This window comes from Protomyctophum bolini (genome assembly GCF_963924005.1).
Source record: "Protomyctophum bolini genome assembly, chromosome: 17".
Taxonomy (NCBI): Eukaryota; Metazoa; Chordata; class Actinopteri; order Myctophiformes; family Myctophidae; genus Protomyctophum; species Protomyctophum bolini.
In genome coordinates this window covers 39,294,727-39,319,071 of record NC_137878.1, presented here as the reverse complement: position 1 = coordinate 39,319,071, position 24,345 = coordinate 39,294,727, and the positions used below count along the sequence as shown (strand labels likewise).

Here is a 24,345-nt window from a genome sequence, read left to right as displayed (position 1 = left end):
TCCTCCCATGTGTTGTGTATTGTGTGATTTCAGTGTGTTTAAACCAGACTGGTCACCTGTGGTCTCATCCCACTCATCACTGTCTTCAGTGATGTCAGATTCAGAACAGTGTGAAGAGAGGAGCTGATCATCACTAGTTGGTTGTGATTTTCCACAGTCCTCTACATCAGATTGTGTTTCCATGCTTTTAGACGAGGTGCTGGCTACAGGTTCTGTTAGCATGTTTTCATCATCTTCATGTTTCACTAATAGTAATGTCTCTGTTGATCCACCATCCTCCTCTGATCTTTGAAGTAACTCACCGTGTTCTCCTTTAATCTGTGGATACTCTGGTTCCTCTTTGATCAGACTGGAGGTTCGCTCCTCTTGTTCTCCTTTAATCTGTAGATACTCTGGTTCCTCTTTGATCAGACTGGAGGTTCTCTCCTCTTGTTCTCCTTTAATCTGTAGAGACTCTGGTTCCTCTTTGATCAGACTGGAGGTTATCTCCTCTTGATCTCCTTTAATCTGTAGAGACTCTGGTTCCTCTTTGATCAGACTGGAGGTTCTCTCCTCTTGTTCTCCTTTAATATGTAGAGAATCTGGTTCATCTTTGATAAGACTGGAGTTTATCTCCTCCTGTTCTTCTTTAATTTGTGGAGACGCTGGTTCCTCCTGGACCAGACTGGAGGTTCTCTCCTGCTGCTGCTCAGGGAATACCTCCTCTTTACACACAAGGGGGTGTATGGAGTCTAGACAGAAGATACAGAGGAGAAACACATCATTACATGTTTGAACATGAACTCTTGCTGTTAGTTCCATACCTGCCCTAATGTTGTTTCAGTGTGAAGTGTCATGCAAATGATTTTACTTCAACAATGCTTCATTTCTAAAACAAGTATCTCCTTGTTTCTCAAATGTAAATTACCATTTGCTATACAACCCTATTGCTATCAGACGTATCCTCTGTTGTTTTAGAGTGCAACACGTTTAATGAGTTAGCTTACTTTAAACAGTCTATGATTATTCATGGTCAACATTTAAATAAATTATTCCTTACTACTTGATTCTGTTGTTAATGCTAGTTTAACAGTCACACGGACATGAATGGGGGAAAATACAACTAGAATACTATTGACTATTATCAATGCAAAAATTTCACCATTTAATAAATAATGGTGAAAATAGTAATAGTAGTGAAGGTTTTACCAACCTGCTCTGTGTAGTTTGACGATTGGTTGTAAAACCATATCCAGTAGTCTGCGTTGGCGGTCAGTTTCTTGCTTGATGTGGAAAGCTTCATCCTCGTACTCTGTTAGAATTCTTCCAACAACCCCAAATATCTCGTCAGCAGCAGCAGATAGTCTCTGGTTGACCAGGGACTTCAATGTTTGTAGTAAAGCCATAACTCAAAACCTGCCCAAACAAACTGATACTAGATCTATTTTTAAAGAGCGAAAATCTAAAGTACTAAAGTTTAAAGTAGAACCAAAACGAAATGCTTCAGTTAGTGTAGAAAGGAGAAGTTCAGCTCTTAACAACTAGCACAGATTAAAGTGACTCCAAGCAGAAGAAACTCTTGTTAAATACTAACAGAGGGCCCTGATGGTCCAATCAGAGTGAGGGGGCGGTACACAAAACTGGCCAATCACTGCTCCCAACAACAAGGCAATTCAATGAGTTTTATATCCAACATTAAGCAAATTAAACATTATATCAGATTCAGTAAAACAAATAAAAGTAAAAGCTACATTATGTAACTTTCCTATTCTACCCCGTATTTGAACCTTGTTGCCTTAATTTAAAACATATTCAGGACGCAGAGCAAAATGGAATACATTTAAATAAATTAAATGTCAGTGTAGAATAATAATGACACAATCTCAATGAAAGGCAGCAGCAAACAGGCATGCATGTTTTTAGCTGTGATACAAATAACAATTGTTGCAGAGCTGCAGTTTTCAGGGAGTTTGTTCCAGATATGTTACACATTAATCTGAATAGTATGTTTTAATTCTAGGGTCATAAAGCAAACCTTTAGCAGGTGACCTTAGAGGTATGAACGGGTGGCACCTACGCAAGACTAAAGACTTGAGTAGCAGCGTTCTGAATGAGCTGCAATCACCTGGTATATTTTAGGGACATCTGTAAAACACTGGTACAGTAGTCAAGACTACTATTGGACATTTTTTTAGATTCCGGTTGGATATGCATATATAATCTGACTTTGACGGTGCTAATGTGTCTGGTTAAAGTTCTGAGGCCATGACTAATTATACCAGAAAAAGACCCGGAATTCTTCGCGCGGCTTTGCTGCGCTCGGCCGCAATTTCCCTCCCACCCTGCATGTCCACAAGTACTATTATTTTGTCATAGTTTTAACCATCATCACAGTATGACTAAGTGTCACCATCCTTGCACACAATTGTTAGAAAATGTAGCATTTCTTATTATACACTAGGTCTATCAATGTAGTCACAGGTTAAGTACAAGTAAGACGCGCAAACGCGGAAAGCGAACGCAGCTTGTACATATTTGGGTTTTTTTAAGTTACGTTTTTTTTTAAGTTAAGTTTTTTTTAAGTTGAGGTGTGTGTGTGTGTGATACAGCTGCGCCCTCTGGTGGCGGGCGGGTGGTGTAACAGCGGGACAGACACACAGACAGACACACAGACATGATCTGCAGGGTCTCATAGTTAGTGCTCACTGCGTTCACAACAATGGACAGTATGCACTCTGTAACATTAGGAGTAGAGTAGGACGTACTCCTGTCATGTTCAATGTAGACTGTTTAATGTAATTAATACTCCTATCATGTTCCTTATAGTAATAGTTTGGCATGCAGGATGTAAAATGAAGCTGTTCTTGTCACTGTATTGTTCACAGTACAGGTTGAAGGTGAAGCACATGTGTTGTGATGAGCTTTCTGTAATGAACACACAAAGGATGTGTAGCTGTCAACCCTTTATTTGAAAAAGAAGAAATTGCGACTACGACTAGAAATAATAATGCACTGGTATTGTACAGTAAAAATAAAATATAAAAAAGTTTCATTCATACCAATTGTTAGATAACATATCCACTCATGTCCACAACTATTATTTTGTCATAGTTTTAACCATCATCACAGTATGACTATGGGATGTGTCACCATCCTTGCACACAATAGAAAATGAAGCATTTCTTATTATACACTAGATCTACATGTAGTCACAGGTTAAGTACAATGGACAGTATGCACTCTGTAACATTAGGACTTACTCCTGTCGTGTTCAATGTAGAAAGTCCAAGTAAAATATGTGTAGACTGTTTAATTAAATTAATACTTTCCTAATGAACACACAAAAGATGTGTAGCTGTCAACCCTTTATTTGAAAAAGAAGAAATTGCGGACAGTCTTCTTTACAGTGTAAACATGTTCTCTTACACTTTTATGAATACAACATAAAACAGATAATCTAAACATATAATCAAACTAAGTCATTGAAATACACTATGATGATAATTATGTTAGTCAACACAGAGACAAGTTACAATTGCACCACTAGTCTGTGAATATTAATTAATGTGACATTGTATTTGCAGAAAAATATAACAATATGAGAAGCAGCTGCTTCTCATATTGTTATATCAATATCAGCAGGTCATTATGCCAGTTGAACATTGATTAAAATAATTGATGTATAGTCCATCATGTTTAATGTATATAGCTGGACTAAACTGAATAATTGACATAATGCCAGAAAAAACACTCAATCATTTAACAGCCTTTTCCTCTTTATGACACGTCTTCATGTGTGTTTGTAGATGAGTCTTTCGACTACAGCGCTTGCCACAAACTGTACACTTAAAGGGTTTTTCCCCTGTGTGAGTCATCATGTGTCGTTTTAGACGAGACTTTTGACTAAAGCCCTTGCCACAAACTGTACACATAATAGGCTTTTCCCCTGTGTGAGTCATCATGTGTTGTTTTAGATGCCCAGAATGAATGTAGCTCTTGCCACAAACTGTACACGTAAAGGGCCTTTCCCCTGTATGAGTCCTCATGTGTGCTTTTAGATCACCCTTTTGACTAAAGCCTTTGCCACACACTGTGCAAGCAAATGGCCTTTCCCCTGAATGAACCATTGTATGCTTCTTCAGATTTCCGTTTAGGCTAAACATTTTGCCACAATCTGCACAACTAAAACATTTCTTACCTGTGTGACTCCTCATGGAGTGACTTTCTTTTGGTGATTTGAGGTCATGGAGCAGCTTGTTGCTTAAAGACAAACTCTTTCCTCCCATGTGTTGTGTATTGTGTGATTTCAGTGTGTTTAAACCAGACTGGTCACCTGTGGTCTCATCCCACTCATCACTCTCTTCAGTGATGTCAGATTCAGAACAGTGTGAAGAGAGGAGCTGATCATCACTAGTTGGTTGTGATGGTCCACAGTCCTCAACATCAGATTGTGTTTCCATGCTTTTAGACGAGGTGCTGGCTACAGGTTCTGTTAGCATGTTTTCATCATCTTCATGTTTCACTAATAGTAATGTCTCTGTTGATCCACCATCCTCCTCTGATCTTTGAAGTAGCTCATTGTGTTCTCCTTTAATCTGTGGATACTCTGGTTCCTCTTTGATCAGACTGGAGGTTCGCTCCTCTTGTTCTCCTTTAATCTGTAGAGACTCTGGTTCATCTTTGATCAGACTGGAGGTTATCTCCTCCTGTTCTCCTTTAATCTGTAGAGACTCTGGTTCATCTTTGATAAGACTGGAGGTTCTCTCCTCTTGTTCTCCTTTAATCTGTAGAGACTCTGGTTCCTCTTTGATCAGACTGGAGGTTCTCTCCTCCTGTTCTCCTTTAATCTGTAGAGACTCTGGTTCATCTTTGATAAGACTGGAGTTTATCTCCTCCTGTTCTTTTTTAATCTGTTGAGAAACTGGTTCCTCTTTGATAAGACTGGAGGTTCTCTCCTGCTGCTGCTCAGGGAATACCTCCTCTTTACACACAAGGGGGTGTATGGAGTCTAGACAGAAGATACAGAGGAGAAACACATCATTACATGTTTGAACATGAACTCTTGCTGTTAGTTCCATACCTGCCCTAATGTTGTTTCAGTGTGAAGTGTCATGCACTAAAACAAGTATCTCCTTGTTTCTCAAATGTAAATTATCATTTGCTATACAACCCTATTGCTATCAGATGTATCCTCTGTTGTTTTAGAGTGCAACACGTTTAATGGTAAACATTTAAATAAATTATTCCTTACTACATGATTCTGTTAATGCTAGTTTAACAGTCACACGAACATGAATGGAGGAAACTACAACTAGAATACTATTGACTATTATCAATGCAACATTTTCACCATTTAATAAATAATGGTGAAAATAGTAATAGTAGTGAAGGTTTTACCAACCTGCTCTGTGTAGTTTGACGATTGGTTGTAAAACCATATCCAGTAGTCTGCGTTGGCGGTCAGTTTCTTGCTTGATGTGGAAAGCTTCATCCTCGTACTCTGTTAGAATTCTTCCAACGACCCCAAATATCTCTTCAGCAGCAGCAGATAGTCTCTGGTTGACCAAGGACTTCAATGTTTGTAGTAAAGCCATAACTCAAACCGGCCCAAACAAACTGATACTAGATCTATTTTTAAAGAGCGAAAATCTAAAGTACTAAAGTTTAAAGTAGAACCAAAACGAAATGCTTCAGTTAGTGTAGAAAGGAGAAGTTCAGCTCTTAACAACTAGCAGAGATTAAAGTGACTCCAAGCAGAAGAAACTCTTGTTAAATACTAACAGAGGGCCCTGATGGTCCAATCAGAGTGAGGGGGCGGTACACAAAACTGGCCAATCACTGCTCCCAACAACAAGGCAATTCAATGAGTTTGTATCAAACATTAAGCAAATTAAACATATCAGATTCAGTAAAACAAATAAAAGTAAAAGCTGCATTATGTAACTTTCCTATTCTACCTATCTATATTAAATGTCAGTGTAGAATAATAATGACACAATCTCAATGAAAGGCAGCAGCAAACAGGCATGCATGTTTTTAGCTGTGATAAAAATAACAATTGTTGCAGAGCTGCAGTTTTCAGGGAGTTTGTTCCAGATATGTTACACATTAATCTGAATACTATGTTTTAATTCTATGGTCATAAAGCAAACCTTTACCAGGTGACCTTAGAGGTATGAACAGGTGGCACCTACGCAAGACTAAAGACTTGAGTAGCAGCGTTCTGAATGGTTAGATAACATATCCACTCATGTCCACAACTATTATTTTGTCATAGTTTTAACCATCATCACAGTATGACTATGGGATGTGTCACCATCCTTGCACACAATAGAAAATTAAGCATTTCTTATTATAGGTAGACTGTTTAATTGAATTAATACTTTCCTAATGAACACACAAAAGATGTGTAGCTGTCAACCCTTTATTTGAAAAAGAAGAAATTGCGTACAGTCTTTTACAGAGTAAACATGTTCTGTTACACTTTTATGAATACAACATAAAACAGATAATCTAAACATATAATCAAACTAAGTCATTGAAATACACTATGATGATAATTATGTTAGTCAACACAGAGACAAGTTACAATTGCACCACTAGTCCGTGAATATTAATTAATGTGACATTGTATTTGCAGAAAAATATAACAATATAACAATCTGAGAAGCAGCTGCTTCTCATATTGTTATATCAATATCAGCAGGTCATTATGCCAGTTGAAGACATAAAGCAAACCTTTACCAGGTGACCTTAGAGGTATGAACAGGTGGCACCTACGCAAGACTAAAGACTTGAGTAGCAGCGTTCTGAATGAGCTGCAATCACCTGGTATATTTTTAGGGACATCTGTAAAACACTGGTACAGTAGTCAAGACTACTATTGGACATTTTTCTAGATTCCGGTTGGATATGCATATATAATCTGACTTTGACGGTGCTAATGTGACTTACTCCTGTCATGTTCAATGTAGACTGTTTCATTTAATTAATACTCCTATCATGTTCCTTATAGTAATAGTTTGGCATGCAGGATGTAAAATGAAGCAGTTCTTGTCACTGTATTGTTCACAGTACAAGTTGAAGGTGAAGCACATGTGTTGTGATGAGCTTTCTGTAATGAACACACAAAAGATGTGTAGCTGTCAACCCTTTATTTGAAAAAGAAGAAATTGCAGACAGTCTTTTTTTACAGAGTAAATATGTTCTGTTACAATTTTATGAAGACAACATAATACAGATAATCTAAACATATATAATCAAACTAAGTCATTGAAATACACTATGATGATAATTACACATGTCAACAGAGATATGTTACAATTGCACCACTAGTCCGTGAATATTAATGAATGTGACATTGTAATTGCTGAAGAATGTGGGCAAACACTAGTGTTTGCCCACATTCTTCAGCAATTACAATATAACAATATGAGAAGCAGCTGCTTCTCATATTGTTATATCAAAAGATATTCAGGTTTTCAATTCAAATATAGCAAAAATAGCTGATCTACAAGCTCAAAGCGTGTCACATTGTGACGCGTTTTGAGCTTGTAGATCGGTTATTTTTACTACGTCTGTAATATGCACTGTGGCTGTGTGGAAATATATTGGCCCTCTCTCCATCGTCAAAGTTGCCCAATAGACTCAATAGTCCATCATATCAAGACTAACTGGAAAATAAGCATGGAGAGAAAATCGAGCCTGTCTTGCATTTAACTCATAGAATGCTGAAAGCGTTTTTAAACGTTTTATTATAGCCAAGCGCAAGAAGCGCATAACGTTTTTATACGTTTTATGGTCCAAAAAACGTTTTTTTATTGATTACTTTAGTTCAACTATATTTGCGCCCGGACAACTCATAATGTAACACCGATCGGCTCTAAAAAGAGTTAAAACCCCCCCCTGCTGAAAAGAGGTGTTGGTCTGAGAAGCGTCTGGCACCGCCTATTGGTTGGTCTATGCGAGGACGTACAACGTAATGGAGACGGCCGTCCGGCATAGACCAACGCAGATGTCAGGGGATCTAAAATGGATGGGACAATGCTCTTGTTTGTGTGAATACACTCGATTCCCCCTCCCCTCCTGTTTCTACATGGTTTCTCCCGAGGGAGAATGGTGGGGGGGGGGGTCTCTTCCTCTTGGATCGCATTGGCAGTTCCCCCCCCACTCTCATTCTCGGAACAAGATACAACGCGATTTGCTCTCTGCCCGTATATAAACCTGCAACGATCGGCATTTGATTTCATAACGTAACGTTTGCCAGACACATGTGGAGTTAGTCATGGACAGATTGCACATCATTATCGAGGGCCCGCCATGATACGTTGGTCGCTGATCGCAAGCCGTACTGCTGCTGCTGCTGCGCTGCTCGCGCTGCTCGCATCCAACCATCCAATCTTTCTCGTTACAACAGGCTATTATAAACTCACCGTCGAGCAGCCTGCCCTGCACCTAATGTGATAAAATGAACGGATCGGATCGATTATTATCTGTCTATCAGCAACATACGGGTGTTTGTCTTGCAACGACAGGTGGTGCTTTCTCGTTTTTTTTCTTCCAAATACGTTGACGTGCTGCTTCTGCCGCATCCATCTCGTTGTTTTTCTTGTTTTTTTTCCCAAACATGTCCAGACACAATCCGATCCAGTCTCGCGTCTCACCTTATAGATACGCGAGACTGGATCGATGAGGTTAGTGGTATGTCTGGACATGTTTGGAGCGGCACACGACAATCGACAATAATGTTGATTATGCAAGATCATTTCCTCAAAGCCTAGTTGCCCCCCCCCCCCCCCCGTTACTGCGATTGTTTGTAGCTCGAATCACAGAATGAGTTCAATGAGCGTAGGGAGAGGGCACATATGGGGCTACGATTGAAGAAAGTTTCCAAGTCCGTTTTATGATCAGATAATGTGCATCAAGACTCTCTGCTTTCATAAGAAAAAAACTAATACTGTAATTGCGAATGCAATGAGCACTTACTATGAGACCTAGCAGATCACGTCTGTCTGTCTGTCTGTCTGTCTGTCTGTCTGTCTGTCTGTGTGTGTGTGTGTGTGTGTGTGTGTGTGTGTGTCTGTCTGTCCCGCTTACTGTATATGTGGACCTGGCCCTTTTGTGCCCATATATGGAGCTGAGTGATTTGTGAGTCATGGTGACATGAGTGTGATGGCGTGGTCCTGCTTTGGGGACTCCTTATATGGTTATGGCTGAGTCATGGTGACATGAGTGTGATGGCGTCTTTTGTGACCATATATGGAGCTGGCGTGGTCCAAGCACTAACTATGACACCCTGCAGATCATGTCTGTAATTTATTCTAATTGTTATTGCAATTTACGATCTGCGTTCGCCTTCCGCGTTCGCGCGTCTTACTCGTAATAATAAAAATCACACCCCTGTGAAGTGAGCAGTGCAATGTTGTGAAGTGAGCAGTGCAACATTGCACTGCTCACTTCACTGGGGTGTGATTTCTATTATTATTACAGTATTAGTATTTTTCTTATGAAAGCAGAGAGTATTCTGTTTCATACGGTATATAGTATGTACATGTCGCTATAGGCCTTATTTTGTGAATATTTAGTTGTTAGGTCCATGCTCTCTAAAATTATCTTTTTCAGAGAACTTTAGAGATGGCATGGGCCTGAATAACTATTATTCACAAAATAAGGCCTATAGCGACATGTACATACTATATACCGTATGAAACAGTCGACTCTCTGCTTTCATAAGAAAAATACTAATACTGTAATAATAATAAAAATCACACCCCTGTGAAGTGAGCAGTGCAATTGCACTGCTCACTTCACAGGGGTGTGATTTTTCTGGGTGGTATTTTTCTTATGAAAGCAGAGAGTCTACTGTTTCATACGGTATATAGTATGTACATGTCGCTATAGGCCTTATTTTGTGAATAATAGTTCTTCGGGTCCATGCCTTCTCTAAAGTTCTCTGGTGGGCGCAAGCTGCATTCAATAGCCAATTAGTGACAAACTGTATATGTGTACAATGTGTACTGTTTTCCTCCTAAAAGTAGACATTCAGGGCTTTCATTCGGTATATGGTTTGTATAGGATATTATTTGTGCTCAATTTTATATCGGTCTTTTGAACTAAAAAAACTGAACTGAAATGTCTGTCAACTTCAGGCCTCCATATCTCTGTTGTTTTTTTTCACAAGCAGCGTGCAGGCAAAAGCAGGTGTTAGAAAAAGGTCAATATCTCCAGAATGGAAGATGGTAGAATCATATTTTTTTTTTAAATTGAAGTGGACAAGTTGGGCTTTCTTTTTATTTATGCGATTGTGATTCTCGCTATAAGAGGCCCCTCGCTGTGGGCCCCCCAAAAAGTTCAAAAAGCCCATGTTAAGCCTTCAGCACCAGTAAGCCAGGGTCCGCTAGAACCTGTAGCAGTCTATGTGTTAAAGGGCATTTGTTTGGGAAACAAGAAACACTTTTTCCGTGTGTAATTATGTGTTTTTAGATATTGTAGTATTTCAAAGTGCCAATGATGTCATGGACACTGGTCTCACTTCCTTCCTGAAGTTCCTTCCTTCCTTCTCCACAAGTGCAGCAAAGCATTATGGTCATTGTAGTAATCCACCAGTGTCCATGACGTCACAGACACTTTGAAATACTAAAATGTCTAAAAGCACAAATTTCCCACATAAACCCACCAGGAAAGATATGGTTGCAAAAGGGCTGAAGTGGCCCTTTAAACATGCATTTGTGAAATGTCTATTTGACCATGAGAGGATGACTTCATACAATGACTATTGCTGTGTGCAGTGGGTGTGGTGAATTTAGGATTAGGAATGTGACAAATAGCTCAAGTTGCTTTAGTCACCTATCAGATGTTGTCACAGGGATGCTAAGTATTTTCCAGTCTAAATGATTTAAATGCAAATGATTCCCAATCTGTAAAAGGATCAAATGCAAATTGGTTGGTCGATCCATTCAGCAACAGGGTTACACACCCTAACCCATTATCACCTGTCCATTAACAATGGGACAGACATGCTCCTAAACATTCCACAACATTCACAACCCATTTATTCTAACACGGTAGATAAAGGTGGGATTCCTGTATCCAAGACTAGACATAATAATGCACTGGTATTGTACAGTAAAAATAAAATATAAAAAAGTTTAATTCATACCAATTGTCAGATAACATATCCACTCATGTCCACAACTATTATTTTGTCATAGTTTTAACCATCACACTATTACTAAGAGATGTGTCACCATCCTTACACACAATAGAAAATGAAGCATTTCTTATTATACGCTAGATGTACATGTAGTCACAGGTTAAGTACAATGACAGTATGCACTCTGTAACATTAGGACTTACTCCGTCGTGTTCAATGTAGAAAGTTCAAGTAAAATATGTGTAGACTGTTTAATTGAATTAATACTTTCCTAATGAACACACACCGTGAATATTAATTAATGTGACATTGTATTTGCAGAAAAATATAACAATATAACAATATGAGAAGCAGCTGCTTCTCATATTGTTATATCAATATCAGCAGGTCATTATGCCAGTTGAACATTGATTAAAATAATTGATGTATAGTCCATGTTTAATGTATATAGCTGGACTAAACTGAATAATTGACATAATGCCTTATCTGAAGAAGAAGAAAAAACACTCATCATTTAACAGCCTTTTCCTCTTTATGACACGTCTTTATGTGTTTTTGTAGATTAGTCTTTCGACTAAAGCCCTTGCCACAAACTGTACACGTAAAGGGTTTTTCCCCTGTGTGAATCATCATGTGTTGTTTTAGATGCCCAGTATGAAGACATCCCTTGCCACAAACTGTACACGTAAAGGGCTGTTCCCCTGAATGAGTCATCATGTGTGATTTTAGATGACTCTCTTGAATGCAGCTCTTGCCACAAACTGTACACGTAAAGGGCCTTTCCCCTGTATGAGTCCTCATGTGTCGTTTTAGATCACCCTTTTGACTACATTCTTTGCCACAAACTGTACATGTAAAGGGTCTTTCCCCTGTATGAGTCCTCATGTGTACTTTTAAATCCCCATTATGACTACAGCCCTTGCCACAAACTGTACACGTAAAGGGTTTCCCCCCTGTGTGAGTCATCATGTGTCGTTTTAGATCACACTTTTGACTAAAGCCCTTGCCACAAACTGTACACGTAACGGGCTTTTCCCCTGTGTGAGTCATCATGTGTTGTTTTAGATTCCCAGTATGAAGACAGCCCTTGCCACAAACTGTACACGTAAAGGGCTTTTCCCCTGTGTGAGTCATCATGTGTGCTTTTAGATGACCCTCTCTAATGCAGCTCTTGCCACAAACTGTACACATAAAGGGCCTTTCCCCTGTATGAGTCCTCATGTGTCGTTTTAGATCACCCTTTTGACTACAGCCCTTGCCACAAACTGTACACGTAAAGGGTTTTCCCCCTGTGTGAGTCATCATGTGTCGTTTTAGATCACCCTTTTGACTACAGCCCTTGCCACAAACTGTACATGTAAAGGGCGTTCCGCCTGAATGAATTATTGCATGCTTCTTCAGATTTCTCTTTAGGCTAAACATTTTGCCACAATCTGCACAACTAAAACATTTCTTACCTGTGTGACTCCTCATGGAGTGACTTTCTTTTGGTGATTTGAGGTCATGGAGCAGCTTGTTGCTTAAAGACAAACTATGTCCTCCCATGTGTTGTGTATTGTGTGATTTCAGTGTGTTTAAACCAGACTGGTCACATGTGGTCTCATCCCACTCATCACTGTCTTCAGTGATGTCAGATTCAGAACAGTGTGAAGAGAAGAGCTGATCATCACTGGTTGGTTGTGATGTTCCACAGTCCTCTACATCAGATTGTGTTTCCATGCTTTTAGACGAGGTGCTGGCTACAGGTTCTGTTAGCATGTTTTCATCATCTTCATGTTTCACTAATAGTAATGTCTCTGTTGATCCACCATCCTCCTCTGATCTTTGAAGTAGCTCATCGTGTTCTCCTTTAATCTGTAGAGACTCTGGTTCCTCTTTGATCAGACTGGAGGTTCTCTCCTCTTGTTCTCCTTTAATCTGTAGAGACTCTGGTTCATCTTTGATAAGACTGGAGGTTCTCTCCTGCTGCTGCTCAGGGAATACCTCCTCTTTACACACAAGGGGGTGTATGGAGTCTAGACAGAAGATACAGAGGAGAAACACATCATTACATGTTTGAACATGAACTCTTGCAGTCCATACCTGCCCTAATGTTGTTTTTTTCAGTGTGAAGTGTCACGCAAATGATTTTACTTCAACAATGCTTCATTTCTAAAACAAGTATCTCCTTGTTTCTCAAATGTAAATTATCATTTGCTATACAACCCTATTGCTATCAGATGTATCCTCTGTTGTTTTAGAGTGCAACACGTTTAATGAGTTAGCTTACTTTAAACAGTATGATTATTCATGGTCAACATTTAAATAAATTATTCCTTAATACATTATTCTGTTGTTATGCTAGTTTAACAGTCACACTAGCATGAATGGGGGAAAATACAACTAGAATACTATTGACTATTATCAATGCAACATTTTCACCATTTAAGAAATAATAATATAGTAATAGTAGTGAAGGTTTTACCAACCTGCTCTGTGTAGTTTGACGATTGGTTGTAAAACCATATCCAGTAGTCTGCTTTGGCGGTCAGTTTCTTGCTTGATGTGGAAAGCTTCATCCTCGTACTCTGTTAGAATTCTTCCAACAACCCCAAATATCTCTTCAGCAGCAGCAGATAGTCTCTGGTTGACCAGGGACTTCAATGTTTGTAGTAAAGCCATAACTCAAACCGGGCCAAACAAACGGATACTAGATCTATTTTTAAAGAGCGAAAATCTAAAGTACTAAAGTTTAAAGTAGAACCAAAACTAAATGCTTCAGCTAGTGTAGAAAGGAGAAGTTCAGCTCTTAACAACTAGCAGAGATTAAAGTGACTCCAAGCAGAAGAAACTCTTGTTAAATACTAACAGAGGGCCCTGATGGTCCAATCAGAGTGAGGGGGCGGTACACAAAACTGGCCAATCACTGCTCCCAACAACAAGGCAATTCAATGAGTTTTATATCAAACATTAAGCAAATGAAACATTATATCAGATTCAGTAAAACAAATAAAAGTAAAAGCTGAATTATGTAACTTTCCTATTCTACCCCTTATTTGAACCTTGTTGCCTTAATTGAAAACATATTCAGGACACAGAGCAAAATGGAACAAATTTAAATAAATAAAATGTCAGTGTAGAATAATGACACAATCTCAATGAAAGGCAGCAGCAAACAGGCATGCATGTTTTTAGCTGTGATTTAAATAACAGAGTTGTTGCAGAGCTGCAGTTTTCAGGGAGTTTGTTCCAGATATGTTACACATTAATCTGAATACTATGTTTTAATTCTAGGGTCATAAAGCAAACCTTTACCAGGTGACCATAGAGGTATGAACAGGTGGCACCTACGCAAGACTAAAGACTTGAGTAGCAGCGTTCTGAATGAGCTGCAATCACCTGGTATATATTTAGGGACATCTGTAAAACACTGGTACAGTAGTCAAGACTACTATTGGACATTTTTCTAGATTCCGGTTGGATATGCATATATAATCTGACTTTGACGGTGCTAATGAGTCTGGTTAAAGTTCTGAGGCCATGACTAATTATACCCGAAAAAGACCCGGAATTATTTGCGCGGCTTCGCTGCGCTCGGCCGCAATTTCCCTCCCACCCTGCATGTCCACAAGTACTATTATTTTGTCATAGTTTTAACCATCATCACAGTATGACTAAGTGTCACCATCCTTGAACACAATTGTTAGAAAATGTAGCATTTCTTATTATACACTAGGTCTATCAATGTAGTCACAGGTTAAGTACAATGGACAGTATGCACTCTGTAACATTAGGAGTAGGACTTACTCCTGTCATGTTCAATGTAGACTGTTTCATTTAATTAATACTGTTCCTTATAGTAATAGTTTGGCATGCAGGATGTAAAATGAAGCAGTTCTTGTCACTGTATTGTTCACAGTACAAGTTGAAGGTGAAGCACATGTGTTGTGATGAGCTTTCTGTAATGAACACACAAAATATGTGTAGCTGTCAACCCTTTATTTGAAAAAGAAGAAATTGCAGACAGTCATTTTTACAGAGTAAATATGTTCTGTTACAATTTTATGAAGACAACATAATACAGATAATCTAAACATATATAATCAAACTAAGTCATTGAAATACACTATGATGATAATTATGTTAGTCAACACATGTCAACAGAGATATGTTACAATTGCACCACTAGTCCGTGAATATTAATGAATGTGACATTGCAATTGCTTCAGCAATTACAATATAACAATATGAGAAGCAGCTGCTTCTCATATTGTTATATCAAAAAATATTCAGGTTTTCAATTCAAATATAGCAAAAATAGCTGATCTACAAGCTCAAAGCGCGTCACATTGCGACGCGTTTGGAGCTCGTCGATCGGTTATTTTTTACTACGTCGGTAATATGCACTGTGGCTGTGTGGAAATATATTGGCCCTCTCTCCATCGTCAAAGTCGCCCAACCCCTGACCTACGCTATGATTACAGTCCGTCCCTCAGGTGTGTGTGTGTCCCAACACGCTGTGTTGTCCGTCCCTCAGGTGTGTGTGTGTCCCAACACGCTGTGTTGTCCGTCCCTCAGGTGTGTGTGTGTCCCAACACGCTGTGTTGTCCGTCCCTCAGGTGTGTGTGTGTCCCAACACGCTGTGTTGTCCGTCCCTCAGGTGTGTGTGTGTCCCAACACGCTGTGTTGTCCGTCCCTCAGGTGTGTGTGTGTGTCCCAACACGCTGTGTTGTCTGTCCCTCAGGTATGTGTGTGTCCCAACACGCTGTGTGTCTGTCCCTCAGGTGTGTGTGTGTCCCAACACGCTGTGTTGTCCGTCTCTCAGGTGTGTGTGTGTCCCAACACGCTGTGTTGTCCGTCCCTCAGGTGTGTGTGTGTGTCCCAACACGCTGTGTTGTCTGTCCCTCAGGTATGTGTGTGTCCCAACACGCTGTGTGTCTGTCCCTCAGGTGTGTGTGTGTCCCAGGAGGACTTCCATCGGGCTCTGCAGGGCTTCACCCCTCCGTCGCTGCTGGCCATGGACCTCCACACCCCCCCCGGTGGGGTGGGGCTCGACAGCGTGGGCGGCCTGAGGGACGTGAGACGACAGTTAATGGACGCCATCTTGCTCCCGGCCAAGGTCAGTTAATGAATGGACGCCATCTTGCTCCCGGCCAAGGTCAGTTAATGAATGGACGCCATCTTGCTCCCGGCCAAGGTCAGTTAATGGACGCCATTTTGCTGCCGGCCAAGGTCAGCTCCACGGCGGTCATAGGTTTTATCATTTACAATTTAGGCATTTAACAGACGCTCTCATCCAGAGCGACTCAAGCGAGGTAAATGCACGTGTAGATGAAAATGCAGAGACGGCAAATCCCTTTAATTTTAGATCGTTTTTTTTTAGTAATGAAGTAATGAAGCTCGTAGCGCGCCACGCGCGCTACGAGCTTGTAGATCTGCTATTTTTTTCAATAGCTAACACCAAAATGGGTTCCCGTTCAGAATGGGTTAAATACTAAGATATCAAAAGTGCCCTTATGTAAAGGTGAAAGTTACTCTTTTCTTTTCTTTGACCGTCTCATTTTCATTTCAGTAAATAAAAATTGTATTTTTAGGCCGGAAAGATATACACTTATCCCTTTGTCTTTTTTCAAATGTGTGAAACTCTAGAAAGTGAATTTCTCTGCTTCCTGTGAGTGACACAATAAGTGGATTAGTTGGACAATTTCTCCTGTTCTATTGTGATCTTGTAACAATGAAAAGTGTCTCTCTGTCTGTCTGTCTGTTCTATCTATATCACTGTTTCCAAAACACTGGGTCGGGAGGGACCCATTTGTGGATCGCGCACCGATTTTTATGGGTCGCGAGTAATTTTTCTTGCTTCATTTCCACCAAAACAATGTTGTAATTTCTTCTCAAAGGCATTTCCAGAAAAGTTCACAATGGTAATATTAGTCAAAAAACGAATACTTTTTTAAAACAACTTTTTTTTTTAGAAGTAATGAAAATCAGATCAGAAGTTTGGTTACTGGGTACAGAAATGTCTCTTTTTTTTGGGGTCTTGTTTGTGAACCACTGATCTACTGTACATGTACAGTAACAAGAGACGAGGCTAAAATATGGAAACGTGTCTCCCGTACGTTGCAGTACCCGGTTCTGTTCTCCAAGCTGCCCATCCGCCACTGCTCCGGACTGCTGCTGTACGGAGCGCCTGGCACGGGCAAGACCATGCTGGCAGGGGCCGTGGCCAAGGACAGTGGCATGAACTTCATCTCCATCAAGGTATATTTATATTGTAATACTTCAAACCCAAGGACAGTGGCATGAACTTCATCTCTATCAAGGTATATTTATATTGTAATACTTCAAACCCAAGGACAGTGGCATGAACTTCATCTCTATCAAGGTATATTTATATTGTAATACTTCAAACCCAAGGACAGTGGCATGAACTTCATCTCTATCAAGGTATATTTATATTGTAATACTTCAAACCCAAGGACAGTGGCATGAACTTCATCTCCATCAAGGTATATTTATATTGTAATACTTCAAACCCAAGGACAGTGGCATGAACTTCATCTCTATCAAGGTATATTTATATTGTAATACTTCAAACCCAAGGACAGTGGCATGAACTTCATCTCTATCAAGGTATATTTATCCCATTTTGACCTGAGATCAGATTCTAAAAATGTCTTCTACGTCCTGACAGTCTTCTGAAAAAGCTATGTTTCTATGTCAGTCATTCTTCGATTTTTCTAAAATAGCAGACCTACAAGCTCGTAGCGCGCCACTCGGTGGCGCGCTACGAGCTTGTAGATCTGCTCTTTTTCAATAGCTAAAGCATAACATAATGCTAACACCAAAAGGGGTTCCCACCCAAAATGGGTTATATTATAATACTTCAAACCCAAGGACAGTGGCATGAACTTCATCTCTATCAAGGTATATTTATATTATAATACTTCAAACACAAGGACAGTGGCATGAACTGTTATCTCTATCAAGGTATATTTATATTGTAATACTTCAAACCCAAGGACAGTGGCATGAACTGTTATCTCTATCAAGGTATATTTATATTGTAATACTTCAAACCCAAGGACAGTGGCATGAACTGTTATCTCTATCAAGGTATATTTATATTGTAATACTTCAAACCCAAGGACAGTGGCATGAACTTCATCTCCATCAAGGTATATTTATATTGTAATACTTCAAACCCAAGGACAGTGGCATGAACTGTTATCTCTACATTATGATACACACCAGTGGTTTTCAACCCTTTTCATGTCAAGGCCCATCATTTATTCTGCATTTGAGCCACACGGACCACCATTTTAGCCTCAATGTTTTGTTTGATAAGATCCTCTCCTCTCCTCTCCTCTCCTCTCCTCTCCTCTCCTCTCCTCTCCTCTCCTCTCCTCTCCTCTCCTCTCCTCTCCTCTCCTCTCCTCTCATCTCCCCTCATCTCCCCTCCCCTCCCCTCCCCTCCCCTCATATCCCCTCATATCCCCTCATATCCCCTCCCCTCCCCTCATCTCCCCTCCCCTCCTCTCCCCTCCCCTCCCCTCATCTCCCCTCCCCTCATCTCCTCTCCCCTCCCCTCCCCTCATCTCCTCTCCTCTCCCCTCCCCTCCCCTCCCCTCCTCTCCTCTCCTCTCCCCTCCCCTCCCCTCCCCTCCCCTCCCCTCCCCTCCTCTCCTCTCCTCTCCCCTCCTCTCCCCTCCTCTCCCCTCCCCTCCCCTCCCCTCCCCTCCCCTCATCTCCTCTCCCCTCCCCTCCCCTCATCTCCCCTCCCCTCATCTCCTCTCCCCTCTCCCCTCCTCTCCTCCAGGGACCGGAGCTTCTCAGTAAGTACATCGGAGCCAGTGAACAGGCAGTCCGGGATGTCTTTCAGAGGTCAGTTCTCTGCTCCGCTCAGAATTATGCTATTCTTTTTAAATAAAGTATATTTATTGCTTTTAACAAATTTAAGGACAAAAATATTGAATATACAAAGACATGGCAAGAAGAAGCTGTTTTTCAACAGCCAAAAGTGTCAAATAATGTTTTAGGAGCTGTTTCTCAACAACCAAAGTGTCAAATAATGGTTAGAAGCTGTTTTTCAACAACCAAAAGTGTCAAATTATGTTTTAGGAGCTGTTTCTCAACAACCAAAAGTGTCAAATAATGTTTTATGAGCTGTTTCTCAACAACCAAAGTGTCAAATAATGATTAGAAGCTGTTTTTCAACAACCAAAAGTGTCAAATAATGTTTTAGGAGCTGTTTCTCAACAACCAAAAGTGTCAAATAATGTTTTATGAGCTGTTTCTCAACAACCAAAGTGTCAAATAATGGTTAGAAGCTGTTTTTCAACAACCAAAAGTGTCAAATAATGTTTTAGGAGCTGTTTCTCAATAACCAAAAGTGTCAAATAATGTTTTAGGAGCTGTTTCTCAACAAGCAAAGTGTAAAATAATGGTTAGAAGCTGTTTTTCAACAACCAAAAGTGTAAAATAATGTTTTAGGAGCTGTTTCTTTGGCAAATTATTTTGGGAGGCAAATTATTTTGGGAGGCAAATTATTTGCCTCCCAAAATAATTTGCCTCCCAAAATAATTTGCCAAAATAATTTGCCTGCCAAAATAATTTGCCTCCCAAAATAATTTGCCTGCCAAAATAATTTGCCTCCCAAAATAATTTGCCTCCCAAAATAATTTGCCTCCCAAAATAATTTGCCTCCCAAAATAATTTGCCTCCCAAAATAATTTGCCTCCCAAAATAATTTGCCTCCCAAAATAATTTGCCAAAATAATTTGCCTCCCAAAATAATTTGCCAAAATAATTTGCCTCCCAAAATAATTTGCCTCCCAAAATAATTTGCCTCCCAAAATAATTTGCCTCCCAAAATAATTTGCCAAAATAATTTGCCTCCCAAAATAATTTGCCTCCCAAAATAATTTGCCTCCCAAAATAATTTGCCAAAATAATTTGCCTCCCAAAATAATTTGCCAAAATAATTTGCCTCCCAAAATAATTTGCCTCCCAAAATAATTTGCCTGCCAAAATAATTTGCCAAAATAATTTGCCAAAATAATTTGCCAAAATAATTTGCCAAAATAATTTGCCTCCCAAAATAAATTGCCAAAATAATTTGCCTCCCAAAATAAATTGCCAAAATAATTTGCCTCCCAAAATAATTTGCCAAAATAATTTGCCTCCCAAAATAATTTGCCTCCCAAAATAATTTGCCTCCCAAAATAATTTGCCAAAATAATTTGCCTGCCAAAATAATTTGCCAAAATAATTTGCCTCCCAAAATAATTTGCCAAAATAATTTGGCTCCCAAAATAATTTGCCTCCCAAAATAATTTGCCTCCCAAAATAATTTGCCAAAATAATTTGCCTCCCAAAATAATTTGCCAAAATAATTTGTCTCCCAAAATAATTTGCCTCCCAAAATAATTTGCCAAAATAATTTGCCTGCCAAAATAATTTGCCAAAATAATTTGCCTCCCAAAATAATTTGCCTCCCAAAATAATTTGCCAAAATAATTTGCCTCCCAAAATTATTTGCCAAAATAATTTGCCTCCCAAAATAATTTGCCTCCCAAAATAATTTGCCTCCCAAAATAATTTGCCTCCCAAAATAATTTGCCTCCCAAAATAATTTGCCTCCCAAAATAATTTGCCTCCCAAAATAATTTGCCTGCCAAAATAATTTGCCTCCCAAAATAATTTGCCTCCAAAAATAATTTGCCAAAATAATTTGCCTCCCAAAATAATTTGCCTCCCAAAATAATTTGCCAAAATAATTTGCCTGCCAAAATAATTTGCCTCCCAAAATAATTTGCCTCCCAAAATAATTTGCCAAAATAATTTGGCTCCCAAAATAATTTGCCAAAATAATTTGCCTCCCAAAATAATTTGCCTCCCAAAATAATTTGCCAAAATAATTTGCCTCCCAAAATAATTTGCCAAAATAATTTGCCTCCCAAAATAATTTGCCTCCCAAAATAATTTGCCAAAATAATTTGCCTGCCAAAATAATTTGCCAAAATAATTTGCCTCCCAAAATAATTTGCCAAAATAATTTGCCTCCCAAAATAATTTGCCTCCCAAAATAATTTGCCAAAATAATTTGCCTCCCAAAATTATTTGCCAAAATAATTTGCCTCCCAAAATAATTTGCCTCCCAAAATAATTTGCCAAAATAATTTGCCTCCCAAAATAATTTGCCTCCCAAAATAATTTGCCTGCCAAAATAATTTGCCAAAATAATTTGCCTCCCAAAATAATTTGCCAAAATAATTTGCCTCCCAAAATAATTTGCCTCCCAAAATAATTTGCCAAAATAATTTGCCTCCCAAAATAATTTGCCAAAATAATTTGCCTCCCAAAATTATTTGCCAAAATAATTTGCCTCCCAAAATAATTTGCCTCCCAAAATTATTTGCCAAAATAATTTGCCTCCCAAAATAATTTGCCTCCCAAAATAATTTGCCTGCCAAAATAATTTGCCAAAATAATTTGCCTCCCAAAATAATTTGCCTCCCAAAATAATTTGCCTCCAAAAATAATTTGCCAAAATAATTTGCCTCCCAAAATAATTTGCCTCCCAAAATAATTTGCCAAAATAATTTGCCTGCCAAAATAATTTGCCTCCCAAAATAATTTGCCTCCCAAAATAATTTGCCAAAATAATTTGCCTCCCAAAATAATTTGCCAAAATAATTTGCCTCCCAAAATAATTTGCCAAAATAATTTGCCTCCCAAAATTATTTGCCAAAATAATTTGCCTCCCAAAATAATTTGCCTCCCAAAATTATTTGCCAAAATAATTTGCCTCCCAAAATAATTTGCCTGCCAAAATAATTTGCCAAAATAATTTGCCTCCCAAAATAATTTGCCTCCCAAAATAATTTGCCAAAATAATTTGCCTCCCAAAATAATTTGCCTCCCAAAATAATTTGCCAAAATAATTTGCCTCCCAAAATTATTTGCCAAAATAATTTGCCTCCCAAAATAATTTGCCTCCCAAAATAATTTGCCAAAATAATTTGCCTGCCAAAATAATTTGCCAAAATAATTTGCCTCCCAAAATAATTTGCCAAAATAATTTGCCTCCCAAAATAATTTGCCTCCCAAAATAATTTGCCAAAATAATTTGCCTCCCAAAATTATTTGCCAAAATAATTTGCCTCCCAAAATAATTTGCCTCCCAAAATAATTTGCCTCCCAAAATAATTTGCCTCCCAAAATAATTTGCCTCCAAAAATAATTTGCCAAAATAATTTGCCTCCCAAAATTATTTGCCTCCCAAAATAATTTGCCTCCCAAAATAATTTGCCAAAATAATTTGCCTCCCAAAATAATTTGCCAAAATAATTTGCCTCCCAAAATAATTTGCCAAAATAATTTGCCTCCCAAAATAATTTGCCTCCCAAAATAATTTGCCAAAATAATTTGCCTCCCAAAATAATTTGCCTCCCAAAATAATTTGCCTCCCAAAATAATTTGCCAAAATAATTTGCCTGCCAAAATAATTTGCCAAAATAATTTGCCTCCCAAAATAATTTGCCAAAATAATTTGGCTCCCAAAATAATTTGCCTCCCAAAATAATTTGCCTCCCAAAATAATTTGCCAAAATAATTTGCCTCCCAAAATAATTTGCCAAAATAATTTGCCTCCCAAAATAATTTGCCTCCCAAAATAATTTGCCTCCCAAAATAATTTGCCAAAATAATTTGCCTGCCAAAATAATTTGCCAAAATAATTTGCCTCCCAAAATAATTTGCCAAAATAATTTGCCTCCCAAAATAATTTGCCAAAGTAATTTGCCTCCCAAAATTATTTGCCAAAATAATTTGCCTCCCAAAATAATTTGCCTCCCAAAATAATTTGCCAAAATAATTTGCCTCCCAAAATAATTTGCCTCCCAAAATAATTTGCCTCCCAAAATAATTTGCCTCCCAAAATAATTTGCCTCCCAAAATAATTTGCCAAAATAATTTCCCTCCCAAAATAATTTGCCTCCCAAAATAATTTGCCTGCCAAAATAATTTGCCAAAATAATTTGCCTCCCAAAATAATTTGCCAAAATAATTTGCCTGCCAAAATAATTTGCCAAAATAATTTGCCTCCCAAAATAATTTGCCAAAATAATTTGCCTCCCAAAATAATTTGCCTCCCAAAATAATTTGCCTCCCAAAATAATTTGCCAAAATAATTTGCCTCCCAAAATTATTTGCCAAAATAATTTGCCTCCCAAAATAATTTGCCTCCCAAAATAATTTGCCAAAATAATTTGCCTCCCAAAATAATTTGCCTCCCAAAATAATTTGCCAAAATAATTTGCCTCCCAAAATAATTTGCCTCCCAAAATAATTTGCCTGCCAAAATAATTTGCCTCCCAAAATAATTTGCCTGCCAAAATAATTTGCCAAAATAATTTGCCTCCCAAAATAATTTGCCTCCCAAAATAATTTGCCAAAATAATTTGCCTTCCAAAATAATTTGCCAAAATAATTTGCCTCCCAAAATTATTTGCCAAAATAATTTGCCTCCCAAAATAATTTGCCAAAATAATTTGCCTCCCAAAATAATTTGCCTCCCAAAATAATTTGCCTGCCAAAATAATTTGCCAAAATAATTTGCCTCCCAAAATAATTTGCCAAAATAATTTGCCTCCCAAAATAATTTGCCTCCCAAAATAATTTGCCAAAATAATTTGCCTCCCAAAATAATTTGCCTCCCAAAATAATTTGCCTCCCAAAATAATTTTCCAAAATAATTTGCCTCCCAAAATAATTTGCCTCCCAAAATAATTTGCCTCCCAAAATAATTTGCCAAAATAATTTGCCTCCCAAAATAATTTGCCTCCCAAAATAATTTGCCAAAATAATTTGCCTCCCAAAATAATTTGCCTCCCAAAATAATTTGCCAAAATAATTTGCCTCCCAAAATAATTTGCCAAAATAATTTGCCTCCCAAAATAATTTGCCAAAATAATTTGCCTCCCAAAATAATTTGCCTCCCAAAATAATTTGCCAAAATAATTTGCCTGCCAAAATAATTTGCCTCCCAAAATTATTTGCCAAAATAATTTGCCTCCCAAAATAATTTGCCTCCCAAAATAATTTGCCTCCCAAAATAATTTGCCTCCCAAAATAATTTGCCTCCAAAAATAATTTGCCAAAATAATTTGCCTCCCAAAATTATTTGCCTCCCAAAATAATTTGCCTCCCAAAATAATTTGCCAAAATAATTT

At 38.4% G+C, this 24,345-nt stretch overlaps 1 protein-coding gene across 1 annotated transcript in view; it reads left to right on the top strand.

Moving 5' to 3' along the window:
- The window catches only part of pex1 (peroxisomal biogenesis factor 1), a 190,930-nt gene that overhangs the window by 67,717 nt on the left and 98,868 nt on the right, over nt 1-24,345 (top strand). The window contains exons 17-19 of the mRNA XM_080788289.1: nt 16,060-16,229; nt 17,237-17,371; nt 18,930-18,994. Coding sequence (XP_080644415.1) covers nt 16,060-16,229; nt 17,237-17,371; nt 18,930-18,994 — 370 coding nt within the window. The remainder of the gene's footprint in view (nt 1-16,059; nt 16,230-17,236; nt 17,372-18,929; nt 18,995-24,345) is intronic.